The 14,203-nt window shown below is 40.6% G+C and overlaps 2 protein-coding genes across 3 annotated transcripts in view; both read right to left on the minus strand.

Moving 5' to 3' along the window:
- The window catches only part of CASS4 (Cas scaffold protein family member 4), a 40,728-nt gene extending 37,596 nt beyond the window's left edge, over nucleotides 1–3,132 (minus strand). The window contains exons 1-2 of the mRNA XM_017673415.3: nucleotides 2,917–3,132; nucleotides 2,435–2,550 (exon numbers count right to left, since the gene is read on the minus strand). The gene's annotated coding sequence lies outside the window, so the exon portion shown is untranslated. The remainder of the gene's footprint in view (nucleotides 1–2,434; nucleotides 2,551–2,916) is intronic.
- Nucleotides 3,133–3,241: 109 nt separating this feature from the next.
- CSTF1 (cleavage stimulation factor subunit 1) lies at nucleotides 3,242–14,143 on the minus strand. Of its 2 annotated transcripts, none has more exons than XM_017673421.3 (6): nucleotides 14,042–14,143; nucleotides 11,537–11,737; nucleotides 9,908–10,185; nucleotides 9,554–9,751; nucleotides 8,363–8,753; nucleotides 3,242–5,431 (listed from the first exon to the last, which is right to left on the minus strand). In XM_017673421.3, the coding sequence occupies exons 1-6, from the start codon at nucleotides 14,130–14,132 to the stop codon at nucleotides 5,172–5,174; spliced, it is 1,419 nt and encodes a 472-aa protein (XP_017528910.2). In that variant the 5' UTR covers nucleotides 14,133–14,143; the 3' UTR covers nucleotides 3,242–5,171. The 2 variants fall into 2 exon arrangements, with proteins under 2 accessions (XP_017528910.2, XP_017528909.1); XM_017673420.3 differs by lacking the exon at nucleotides 14,042–14,143 and adding an exon at nucleotides 11,827–11,904.
- Nucleotides 14,144–14,203: the final 60 nt, after the last annotated feature.

Below are 14,203 nucleotides of genomic sequence, written 5' to 3' on the forward strand. Positions count from 1 at the left end.
AAGTCTCCACAAAAGAGATTTCAATGTCAAGTGCAAACCTGGACACCCTTTTTGGGTACCCACTTGCTCCGACTTTCTTCTGGCCCTACTCACTCCTCCGCATGGGTGGCCACGCAGCAACACAGGAAGACGACGAAGGATTACTGAGCTAAGTCTGGGACGTATGTTTCCAGGGAGGTAATCTATTAAACCCAAATCTATGCTTCCACATAAATATTTAGATGTAATGATGTTATGATTGTTTCAAAAAGTCCTCAGCATCCATAGATGTATACTGAAATATTTAGATAGATTCACTTCAAAATAATTCAAGAAAGGGGCAAGTGGATACAGGTGTAGGTAAAACAAGGTTGGCCATGAGTTGCAAACTGGGGATTCTGAGTGATGGGGACATGAGGATTCCTGTACTGTTGACACACTGAATTATAGAAAGAGCAGCTTTATTAAGATATAACTCACATGCCACAAAATTCACCCTTTTAAAGAGTACAACTTATGTGTTTTTTGGAGTATTTACAGAGTTGTGCAACCATCACCACTATCTGAGAACATTTCCCACCAGACCAAAGCTTCACACCCATTAGCAGTCACTCCTCATTCCCCTCCCTGACCCTGCAACAATTGTTTGTTGTATTACTGAAAAAAATACATCTGAAAAAAATGCAAAAAAGGATGGACAAACTTGCTCAAGGTCGTACAGTGACACGAGACAGAATGTGAATCAGCCTGTTGAAAAAGAAAAATGACTCCAGCCTGTCCAGTTGGGATGTTCCCCATTACCTCAGCAAACTCCTGACAGTGATTCAACCCAGTACCGCAGGGCTGACCCTGACACCCTCCATACAGATTTGAGTGCTACAATTTGCATGTCCATTTCTAAGGAAAAAACAACCTAAACCAAAAAACATAACTAAGACACAAAGTAATAGGATTTGGCCCTGGAATTATAGACTCACTCCTACATAGACAGCTACCAAAGTATTTTGTGAATGAAGGGTTTTTCAGTCTGGTATTTGCCATGATTTTTCTGAATAGAAGGCCTTAGACATTTTGCTGCGATCCATTCATAATGTACTGCTTAAGGCAAATACATCTCGTATGTGCACAAGTAGCCTAAGAGTTCATTATACCAGGAAATTGGGTGGCTTTCGTAATATCCCACAGACTGAAGGTTGAAACAGCCAGTGTTCAAGAGAATCAAGTTGGGGAGACCCCAGTGAGGTAATTTTTTCCCCCCTTCTCTTTAACAAATATGCTACTGAGAAGTGTTGTGGATCAATTTTCTCAGAACCTAGTGAGTCTGATCACTTTCAGAGCTCCTGATAAATGTGCAGGCAGGTGGATTGCTTCTGCATACTTAGCTGCTTTCTGGTATGTTCTTTTATTGTTTTCACTGGGCTTTTAGCTATCAATACCTACGTACAGCCGAACACCACAGAATGTCCGAAGTATTAGAGGCCTGGCAAGAAACTTCCGACTGTACTGCCTTAGAAACATGATTATCTGGCAGACTTTCACCTCATGAAGGTAACTCAAATACAGCTCTTTTGGTTAAAGAAGAGTTTTGTAAATTGCCAACAAATTGATCTAAACACCCTAATGTAGGGATGATGTGGAGGGACTGGGATTCTGCCGCTTCTATGATTAGTGATAACTCAGTTATCACTAATCGCAAGGTTGAGAGGGAGAAGGAGTTAAGAGCCAAACCTGAAGAAAAGGACACAGAGGAAATGCTGCGGGTGGTGGGGTGGGGGTGACATGAAGCTCGAGGAAAAGGCAGAATGTTGACAGGGAGAGAAGAGAAGTCAGGTCAGAAAATGATGCCCCAGGTAGTCAGTGTGGGGTGAGCAGTGAGTGGAGTGAATTTACCACAAGGTGACTGGGAAAGACGCTTCATAGATTAAAACACCCACTAAGGGAGTGGGAAGGTAAACGATAAAAGCTGCCCAAAAAGGCCAAAAGCCTGAAGTACGAAAGCTACAAAAATGTTTACTGTTTTCTATAAGTTCTTTGTCATTATTCAAAACTGCATGGTCACTTTTGGAGTCTCCTTATCCTTGGTCCCATTTTAGTTCAAACATACTCCGCATACTTATTGTCCGTCTGTTAATTCCACTGTCTGGTCAAGTCTGGCTCACTTCTAGTTTCTGTTGAGTCTCATCATGGTGGCTGTTTGCTCACCTCTGACTGTAAACCCATGGTTCCTAGAGTTTTACGTAGAATTGAGGCCTGGGGTGAAGACTGTTCTCCCACAGGAAACTTGTGCTGATTACCAGGCCCTCGTGGCCACTACCAACTGGAGCTACTTTGAACTCTCAGCTTGCTTTCCTCGAAGCCACATGATGTGAACTGTTCCAACTTTGCTTGAATAGCTTTTAGATGGGATTCTGAGAAGACCCTCCTATGGCAACACCCTAGACCCCTCCCCACAAACCTGAGCCAGGTATCCTTTCTCTGAGGGAGGGTTTTTGTCACATCCACCCTTTGACGGAGGCGGGGACCTTTTGGGTCCTAGGGCTTTCTTTCTGGGTCTTGATCTAAGTTCTTACCCTGTGAAGAAAGAAGAGCTTAGAAAACATTAGGCTATCAAGGATTGTCAAATGTCCTTGGTGCAACTGGGGGTTCCGTCATTGTTGGTTCTGATCTGTTTTCCGGTTAATTTTGTCTTTCTGCTTCTTGCTAGCTCAGCTGTCCATAGAGATTAAAAATAAATTCTATCTAGGTTTGAACTGAAAGGGTTCTGAGTATCCAGTCTGCTTCATTGTCAGAAACAGTTCTCCCCCCAAAAGTGAATGCCTTTCCCCTTCCCCAAATCTGTTTATATCATGATATATTAAAAAAAAAGGGCCTTCACTGATTGAAGGCATGTGGGGTATTTTGATTAAGCTCTTAATCACGGAAAAGGAAATGACTTACCTTACTACTCACTGAGCCAGTAGCACGGCTGAGACCGGACTTCCCCCACATAACACTGCCTTTCTTAAGGGAAACCAAAGCTTAAGGTAAAAGGAAGGTTTTTCTGGCTATCTAAAGAAATGAAATTATAATTAAAAAAAACTCCTAGAGTAGAAGTAATATTAAAGATACAGAGCTAATGGCGGTTAAGCTACAAAAAATCTGACTTGTAGAACAAAGCACTGAAGGAACAATGTGAAAAGTGCCAATATAAAGTTATAATTCTTTGAGGATTTATGTTCAAATCTGGAAATATTCAAAGCTCTAAAAAAAATTTAGCTTTACATTATTATATACAAAAAGTTTATTTTAGCAATTACATACTTACAAAAATAACACAGAAGGTATAAGTTCTTATTCCACCTTGAATTCACCATTTGAATTGCAGAGTGTTATGTGGTACAGTTAATGTGTGGGCACCAAATCCATGAACTATTCCTGGCATACCACCAAGGTCAAAACGGTATGATTTTTAAAAGAAAAAGAAATGAAACAAAAAGTCTGTTTTGGAAACCCACAAAAGTACCTTGATCTTGTAAACAGAAGTCCTTAAACTACAGATATATTGATGACACTGTTTCTATAACTGGAAAAAATGGGATTAAAAAAAATCATCAACAGTTAAAAAGATACAGTGGAACATATTAGGGTAGAGTGTGGTCATTTCAGTGCATGTGCCAGAGAGGAAGCATATAAAAATGTCAAATCTCTGCTTTACAGTTGCAGAGGTTACAAGCAAAAGAAAAGTCAGAAGATGTGGGGAGTTCCAGTTGGTAACTGTTTTGGTAGAACTGGTTATCCTTGTTCCCATTCAGTTGGTATCTTTTAATCTTGCAAAAGGACCACTCGCAGATGGCCACGCTCAAAAACTGGCAAACCAGACCACAAAATAAAATAATTTAAACTCTCTATAGACTAGTAAGTATAACTCTCTGGAAATCTGAATTAAAACTCTGATTTAACACATTAGAATGTTTAAAATGGTTTCATAGACCGAAGAGTTAAAATACTCCCTAAGGATTATGACTAAGGCAGAATCTTTATGTAATAAACTGCAGAAGACTTAAAGGCTCCTGTAACATATAACAATCTGTAACATGTAACAACTTTAATCTGTTCAACACTTTTTCAAATGATCTTATTACATTTCTAGGTACTTCTACCCAGATCGTATTTGTGTTTGGGGATAAATATAAGCCAAAGTCTATCTTTGTGAGGAGAGCTCAGGGTTCTCTGACCTATCTAGAGCTCAATTAGAGAAATATTCTCACCTAAAAAACTTCAAGAAAAAAACCAACTTGTATTAGTTGGTTAGCTGCAAAAATCTGAGAACATAGCTGCCATATGCAGTCGTGATGAATGGTTTCAGTTCATGTTGTGGGGAAATGAAAAACATTTAAAATACTTTACCTAGGAACGAAGTCAATTGATATTAATCATTTTGAAGATAAGCAATTAACTGAGAGCAGTGGTGGGCTCACCTAATTTTGATTAGATTGGATGTTTTCAATTATGCTTCCCATCATGATTCTTACCCAAATGGTATCTTATCAGAAATACACTCATTGAAGGTAAGCACTGCAGGTAATGAAGGGAAGTGGGAGGTCTGACGACGGATCTATAAATCATGAGGAAAAACTAGTTACTAATTTTACTGAGGTGAAAAATATCTAACACTAATGTTGCAGATCTGAGCTTTAGCATCAGAATGAGGTCTTTAGGATAGAATTGGTAGACTCACTCAAATAGTTTTAACATGGCACAAACTCTTGGTTCTCAGAGCTGTATGCCTACTTACCCACTAAAATGTATTTTGAAAGAAAATAAACAGGATGCAAAAAGGGCACAAAAGTTGACAAAAAACAAATGAAAATTCCTCATGACAGATCCATGTGAGATCTAGAAAGCACTTTAATGCTCGATCTTTCTTCAAATGATCAAGATTCAAGAGAAATGGCAAGTCCTATATCTACAAAACCAATGAAAATCACACTGTAACAATCAGCGAATGCAGAACCGCACAGATCTGTGACTCCCGACTTTTTCCACCATGATTCTACATCAAGGTAAAAAAAGGTTCTTCTGTACAAATCCAAGAAGGACGTAGAGATGGCAGTCCGACTGCCAAAGAGGGCACAGACTTGCTGCTGATGCTGGTGATGGGACCACGGGGAGGGGGCCAGGGTCCTCAGGAGAGAACCCCAAGGAAGACGGCTCTAGTCTGTGGTGGATCTCCGGTACCAAAACCGCGCCCTGAAGTCATCACTGCACGTCATGAAGCCGGGGTTGGTGGGCGAGTGCACTATACAGCGCACGATGTTGTTGTGGCCCAGAGAGAGCAGGTTTCGGCGCTCTGCTGTCCTTGAGTCCCAGCAGCAGAGGCTGATGGTCCTTTCGTCCGGCAGCAGCACATAGTCCTCGGTGTGGTTGAAGACGGCCTGCGTCCGGTGCACCTGCCGCCCGCTCAAGCCAGCACCTGCGCAGAGACGGAGAGCATGAGGGCCTGGGTGCCCGCGCTAACTTCCATGCTCACACTGGAGACCCTAAGACTGTCCTACTTCTGTTATTCATCCTGTCGATGTATTTTAAAATCACTGGAGTAACATGAACTTATTATGCAAAACTCTAAAAAGATATGAAAATGAAAATCACCTCTGGGCCTGCTACTACCTAAAGCAACTTAGTTAATGTTCTCAGGTAATTATAGGCATAAAATCACCTTTTAAAAAAAATACAAAATGGTGCCACATTGTATTATCCCTTAATGAGCACGGTTTAAAGCAACTTATGCTGGGTTCATTTTTCATGTTTCTTACTGGCTGCTAAGTATTTCATTGTTTGGATCCATTATTTAATAGTTCTTTTCTTGCTAGGCATTCACTTTATATCTAGTTATAAGTGAAGTGACACACATTCCTTGTACAGAACATATTATTTTCTTAGGACAAATTCCTAAGAACAGAATTACTGGGAGGTATGCATGTCTTCTCTCCAAAAGGAAGCTTTATGCTTTTTCATGACTATGAAAAAAATAAGTATTTTAAAGTACTACATAAAGTATAAACAATAAACACTGTCTAATAATTTTATATCCAGAGTATTCTGATGAATGTCTTTTCCAAATATCATCATGGGTTGTATGCATATCTATAAACCTTGAAGAGCAGAGTATATTATCATATGCCGTTTTTATTCAATAGCATGTAGTGGAGATCTATAAAGAGGGAACGAATATGGCTTAGTGGATAAAAACACAAGGTCTGGTTTCAGATCTGGATTCAATACTTGTTAGGATGTGACCTTCGACCAATTACTAAACATCCCTAAGTGTTGATTTTCTTTGATATTCCATGGAGATAATTACAGTGCCTACGTGCAGGACTGCTGTGCTGTGGGGATTAAAATGAGAGATGATGCACATCTAGCTTCTGTAGGGTAAGTGCTCACCAAATGTTACTGTAACTATTTACAGTCAAAGGCTGCATGCTGTGAAAGGATGCGTAATGACAAGACACTCAATGCTTCTTGGTGGACATTTATATTTCTCTTTCTCCTGCTCAGATGTTGGGAAGGACATCTTTTCATGTGTGCATTTCCATGCTTGCCCAAGAATCTTTCTAGGTTAAATTTCTAATAGTCAAATATAACAGGTCAAATATATATATAAATAGTCAATATAACAGGTCAAAAAGATAAATATTTAAAAATTTGATATCATGTCACCAAAACTGTTGTTCAGAAAGTGACACTCCTAACAATATGTGATTTTCTGAAATGTTTACCAACATTAGATGGCATCAGTCTTTTAAATTCCTGGAATCTGACTAGCACAAAAAGATTTTTTTGTTTCCAGTTCTCAGCTTTATGGTGAAGTCGGCCATCTATCTTTTCTTGGGTACACTGACCAAGGTCCAACATGTCTATTATATATGCTATGAATATTTTTTCCCTAGCTCAGCATTTTAATCTTGTTTCTAATTTTTAACATCAACATTTCTAACATATACATGGTAGTTTTTCCTTTTCCTTTATTTTTTTGAGAACCCTTTGAATTCTAGCTAAACATTACAGCTGGAAACATAGACCTAAATGTGCTGACCTGAAGAAGTCTTAACCTATGAATTAGAAAAAAAGAGATTTGCATATAAATTTAGTACAATCTTATTTTAAAATCAAACCCCAATTTTCCATCAAGATAAACCAGCCAACTGCACAGAACCATAAAACATCCCAAACATTCATAAAACAAATACAATAAAATTTCTGACGACACTCCAGTGGGTACCCTTCCAGACACATCACACTCAAACAGGGGTTACTTCTAAAGAGGGAGGAGGCTTTCTTAATTTTACTCTGACCACTTTCTTATCTTCTTTTATAAAAAGCACATAGTCCTTTAATAGTAAGAATTAGAGATATTTTCAAAATAGCTACATACAAAAGTAAGTCACCAAGAATTATGATAAAAACGAATCTTCCCAAGATTTGCTAGTTGTACTGTGACCAGAAGCCAGAGAATTGCAGGGAGCACGCTTTGCTTACACTAAGACAAATCTTAAGGCAGGTTACACTGCACCCTAGCGGTTCAGATGCCACTGAACCACTTTTCTCTAAAATGTTAGATAATTAACAGCACAGCAGAGCCCTTACAATAGCCTTATTTTCTTTTGAGTTTTAGTGATGGTCATGGCCATTTTAGCAAATGACACAAACAGAGGAAACTAGCTGAAGAAAACTAGAGGTTTCTATCAAACCACCTTTGGTACTATAGGGACCGGAAGAATGAGAAACAGTACTTTAACAACATTCATTATAAAATAATCAGATGTGAACACTGATGACTAGACAGGATAAACTTAAATAAACAGAGCTCCCAGGCACGACTGCCAATTAGAAATCAACATGAATTATGACTCAGATGACCTTAACTTTGTTCTTCTGTCTGAAAAGCGCCCTCTTTATCTTGGTTCAGAACACTCATGGTCTCATTTGGGGGGCCTCTGCTCTCAGGAATGGGCCAGGCCTCCTCTGTCCTTACTCCTCTCAGGCATGTACTTACTGAGATCCCTTAACTGAGGCTTTTCTCTGGACTTTCATGTTTTTGTGGAAAAAGGACAGGCCACTGGTCTACAAATAGACTACCATGTTCTCTAATGTTTCCTGCATGGCATCAGATCGAGTTTAAGCTGTAATGTATTGAGATGAACAAAGTAAGAAACCGGTTCTATTTCCAGCCCCGCCTCTTGCTACCATGGCTCTGGCTAAACTGCTTAACCTCTGGGCCTTGGTTTCCTCTTACTAAAAGGATAACATCTGCCTTGCTCAATGCACAGCTTTACTGCAACAATCTAAGAGAGCTCTGTAAATATACTACAGAAACGTTACATAATGTCAATTGCTCACATACCTGTGTATCTGACCAGCGTCCGTCCCGTAGATATCTCCCAAAGTTTAGCTACAGAGTCTTTTCCACTTGAGAGAATGTATTTAGAATTTTTGGAAAAAATGGCAGAACAAACTTCAGCACCGTCATGTGCTTTCTCAAAAGTTGTGATGCATCGATTTGAAACACCATCCCATAATTTGATGCAGCCGTCCTTGCTACCAGTTACATACATATTGGCACTAGGATTATAATTAACGGAACATATAGCATCGGTGTGTTGATCTTGAGGATTGCAAGAGACAAAACATTGAAACGTGTTGATATCATAAAGCCGAAGGGTAGGATGCTGAGTCCCCACAAGTATAAAGTCTCCGGAAGGATGAAAAGAGATGGACCGCAACATCTCAGCTTCCTGTTAGGACAGAGACATTACCATTAAGTGACCAAGTGGTGAACAGTTAAAGCCAGAGGAAATGCGGAAATTTTTGGCTGATGCAAAGAATCCATAAAACAATGATCAGGTATTTCACAGGTATGAGAAGGAATGACATTTTGGAATACATGGAAGTATCAACTGAACAGAGATTTCCAAAACTACTTCCTGGTGAGATTATTCCAAAAACCAAAGAAGTGAGCTTCATTATTTGCAAACGAACACTGGGTAAACTAAGAATGGATCAGTCTATGATACATTCACACACAATGAATGGATGCAGATAAACACAACCTGTACATACAAACAGCTTCTCCAATTTGCCTGAAGGCTCCGAATATTGAGTAAAAAAATTAAGTTAAATTATTAAAAGGTGGAAGCCATTACTAAAACAGTATTTCTGAACTGTATATTCAAAATAGGGTACCAAATGTCACTTTTCCAGCAAACACCTGATAGTTTTAACTGAGTAATTTTCTTATTCCCATGTGCTTTAAGCAGGAACCTGCGACCTTTAAAGATAGGGAGTCTGAACCCTTGTCGCATGAACTGTGACCAGCAGCACTCCTGACCGACCAGAGGCAGTGGGCACATGGCAGCATTTGAACTCAGTGCCCATGAAATCTGGTCCACGTGTCATCTGCGACATGCGTCCTTGTTGCTGTACATTGGTTTTTATAGGACGATCACTGAGACTACTTTTAAAGACAGAATAGTCATATAAGAGCTCATTGTTCTTAAGAAAAAAAACGTAAGGCTCCTTTCCAAACATTCCTGACCTGAATGTATTTGAAGGCTCTTTTTGCAGAAGGTTTGGAATAATCAAATAATTTAAGAGTATAATCCCTTGAACCAGAGGCAAGGATCTGTTCTGTTGGGTGGAAGGCGAGACATGTGACTTCATCCACGTGGTCATACAGAGTTCTGATCACTGGGTGGTTTTCCATATTCTGCTGTGCAGTCTCATTCATCATAACCTAGATCAACAAGAAGAGATGCTCAAAGTGTAAAATCTGTCTGACTCAAAGGACACAATCATCAACTGTGCTAAGTTAGAGCTGGTTTAAACTATTCCCTCCTCCCATGAACGAACAACAAAAGGCAAATAACAAGTGTGGTACAGGGATTTTCACCTCTATCGGCATGGCGCTCTTGGCCAGCATTCTTTCTGTATCCAGTATCTTTATGGAAGCGTCAGCCGATCCGGTAGCTATTAACTGTCCATCTCTACTGTAGGTAGCTACACGGCATGGTCCTTTATGGGATGTGACATAGCATGTTTCATACTCCGAAGCCTCTGGGGACATAGTCTGGACATCTGCATCAAATTCCAGGTCAATTCCTGTGCCAGGAGCAACTGTATCTGAACGACCAATTGCATACTGAACTGCAGTATCATCATTTTCCATTCCTGAAAGGAGTAAAAATTAAAGCATAAAAAAATGTAAAAGGCCAAGACCAAGTACTGGATCCAAACTGGGAAAGATGTTTGCCGATGCCAGCTTACAGTTTCTTGAACATGCACGATACTTAATAGCTTACAAAATTGTGTATTGACCTGGGTGCACACAGAGCGACAGGTTAAGGCAATATGGGTTGTGGAAGGTTAGGCTCCAATAGGTAAAGTCATCTCTCTTGATTTTTGCCTCCAAAATTTTCTACTTTAACCATAACTACAGAAAATCAAAAAAAGCAATTCTATAGTTAAATTGTCCATTTATTCATTTCAGATTTTAGTATTTTTAGTGAGATCTTCTTGTAGCAGCTCTTGAAGCTCAGTAAGTTAGATACATAGTGTTAACACCAATGAAACATATTTAAAGAATGTTGAACTCAAGTTTATCAAGAATATACATTTTAAATTAAAAATTAAATATATCATATAAAAACATTTACTAGTATAGGAAAAATTTAGAAATACCGGTGGACAAAAATATAAAAGTGACCTCATATCCTATCATCCAAAGATAATTACTGTTAACATGGTGGTATGAATCCAGGACCTTACTCTATGCACAGCTGTCTTATTTCCAAAAACAAAAATATAAACACATTACATAACATGTTGTGACTTGTTCATTTAATCATATAGAATAAAGACCTGGCCAGGATAATAAATGTTGATTTATACCATGTTGCTGGATCAAATTTTATGGACACAAGAACACTTACAACTAATTCTACACTATTGGGCATTTCAGTTGTATTCATTTAACAGGACAAAATTTTATAATTGGTATTGCCAAATCAAAGAGTGAAAACGCTTAATAATTCTATACTGAGTGATTTCTATGACCCGGGCAAGCACCAGGATATCCTGTTGAACAAGACGAGGCCCAGATCTTTACTAAGCTTGCAGCATTTTGGGGGAGATGCAGATTGTGTAGGACACAACCCAAAGTAATAAAGAAAATTTCAGACAATGCTTTTGTTTTAAGTAAACGGGACTGTTGTTGAGAATAACTGGGAGGTGTAGGGAAGATAGTGGGTTATTTTAGAAGAGGTGAGGAGGACTTGGAGATGCCATCTGAACTGACACTTGAAGAAAGCCAGTAATTCAAAGATCCAGATAATCAAGATCCTGAGGCTAGCACCAGCATGAAATGTTTGTAACCTAGGCTTTGCTTACTCCTTCAGTATCTACCACTGCATGGACACATAGTAGTCACTAAACCAAAATGGCAATACTCTTAAAAGATTCTGATACGTGAAAACATCTGAAACCTTGCCATGGGATCAGTGAATTTGCAGGCGTAAGCTACCTAGTTTGATGAGATGCAGGAGTTGCTCCGAGGGCGCACAGACAGACTGAGGCTTGATTTCATTGATGAGGCCATTAGCAATGCTGATGTAGCCGTCATAGAGCAGCTGGCTGATGATCAGCTTGTAGAGCTGCTGGCGGTCCTTCAAGCCCACTTTGGTTCTGTACATCTTGGACAAGAGGAAGACAGTTCCCCTGCCAGCTGCAGGAAGAGAAAACAGGTGGATGGTGAAGGGCAGAGGCACTCGTAAAGCACAGAAGCAACACAGGAATCTGGTCAGATTCGCTTACAGGGCTTGAATCCCAGCTCTGCTAGCTGCATTATCTTTCATCACGACCTTTCTTTGAGCTCAGTGTCCTCAGCTGTAAATAAGTTGGTGAAGGTTAAATAGGATGGTGCATGAAACGCACTGACCAAGTGGCAAACAAATTATTTAAATCATGTCAGCCAATATTTACAGAGCTGCTTTCAACTTTTTTTCCTCTGCCACACTACCCATCTAGGCTTTATATTTATTGCTTTCCCAGAATCTTCCATTTATTCTGCTAATAAAACACTGGTGTTTGTTAACAGATAAGAGCTATGTAGACCGTTTGTCTCCACCAGCTGAGTTGTATGTTTACTAATGTCAGTTACATTTATTTTTAAAATATGTTAAGACAATGGAATTTACTATAATTTAGACAGTGAGATCAGAATATGAGGGCAAAAAAGCTACTGTGGTACGAAAACTAAGGTTGAATGCTTTGGAAATATTCAAAGACAACAATATTGGCAAACAGGATATAGCTAAAATTATTTATAAAAAATGGGTGAGGGCATGGAGGGCAGAAATCTGAAGGACTGTGCAGTTGGACTGATGTGCAAATACTTAAGTTTTCCCGTGGTCTTAAAAAGTGAAACAGGGAACTGTAGATGATGGTTTCTGGTATATGCAAAAACCATCCCCATCCCCTGTCCCCTCCAAAACCCCAACTCCAATTAGTGGACCTGTTAGATAATTTTATTATTAAAAACCAACGTCTGTATGCATGTGTGAATGTGTATGTCTGGAGAAGTATCAGAAGTCTGCAGGAGCTTGGAGACAGCAATAAATAAATGTCATAGGCAGACTGGTAGTTGTGGCAGAGAAGTAAAAATTCTATGGCAGAGCACAGGAGATAGATGAATATAAGAAGAATATAAGAGTGACTGAGCAGTAACACCAGTACCTCCTGGTATTGCTGCACTTTGCAGGGGTGACTCTAGAAGTAGGGTGTGTTACAGGAAAGGGGTGTGACACCATGTTTTCTAACTACACAGCTCCCTCTGGGGAGTTACTGAGGCTACTGATCATAAGAATAGCTAACATTGAGGGTTTACCATGTTTTATTGCACTTTAGTGCTCAACACCATACTACAAAGGAGGTTCTATAATCTTGTTTAAAGATGAGAAGGGGAAATAACTTGCCCAAGGTCTTAGAACTAGTGCCTGCATGGCCCAGGACTAGGACACAGATGGTGTGCCTCGAGAGACTGTGTCGCTTCTAACCACTGTTTGTAGTGCTCTTAGAAAACTTAATGATAAACCAGCTAAAAAATTTCTTAAAGACGTTCAGTACAATATATAACACACACCGTGTAAGCCACTAATTTGCATTACCTCAATTCAATCCTCATCTAATCATTTTAGAGATGGGCAACCTGAGGACCAGAGAGCTTAACTCACCTAGAATCGAACAGCTTGTAAACGGCAGAGCCTGGATCCCAACCTGGGCTCTTTGGCCCCAAATATACTGACGGATGTTAACAGCCGTTAACATTTATTGATCACATGCCAGACACCGTGCTAGGCACTGTATAAGCATTAGTTCGTTGAATAAAATTATTCATGTAGAAGCAAATGTACATACACCTATGCTTGTGCAGAAACACCAAGACAAGAGAGGCTCAGGGAGGTCAGCAAATCCACTGAAAATAAAATGTTGACTGAGTAACTCGTCTAAGGTTAAAGCGGCCGCCCGAACCGTCCACATCAAAGCCCAGGGCATAACCACTACTCAATCCTGTCTCTTCATTCATGCCAAGGGCATCATGGGGTGTAAAAAAAAAAAAAAGTGAAAGAAAGAAAGGTCGAGCCCCGATTCTCAACTCTCAAGGAACGTTCGCTCGCCGGCCTAGTAGGTAATTACTACCACGTTTGCAGGTGGGGACACTGAGGCCCGAGGACCGGAGGAAACCGACCCAGTACTGGTTATACCCGGGGCTGGACCAGGGCGAGAGAACAAAGAAGCCCCCTCCCTGTCCGATCGGCTGCCACCCCGGCGCAGAGGCGAACTAACGACGGAGTGAAGGTGGGAGCGGGGCCTTTGAGGAAGAGGCGGTGGGCACGCCCTGCCTGGCAACTCAGGGCGCACGCCGCCCGCTCGCCATCGACCTTCCCGTCCCGTCCCAGTCCTTCCCGTGCTCCCTAATGGCCCCAGCCGACCGCACCAGCCACGCTCCTCGCGGCCCGGCCCCCAGTACCCGCAAGTCCGGTTGTCCTGGTCTCCCGCTCTCTCCTAGAAAAATGGAGGCGCGAATCCTGCTCGATCGAGCGCTCGGAGCGCACACTCATTGCGCAAGCGCACAGGACGCCGCGCCGAGCGCTGCGCTATCGATTGACTACACTCCCTCCCGCCCTTCTTG

This window comes from Manis javanica, chromosome 5, assembly GCF_040802235.1.
Source record: "Manis javanica isolate MJ-LG chromosome 5, MJ_LKY, whole genome shotgun sequence".
In the NCBI taxonomy this organism is placed as follows: Eukaryota; Metazoa; Chordata; class Mammalia; order Pholidota; family Manidae; genus Manis; species Manis javanica.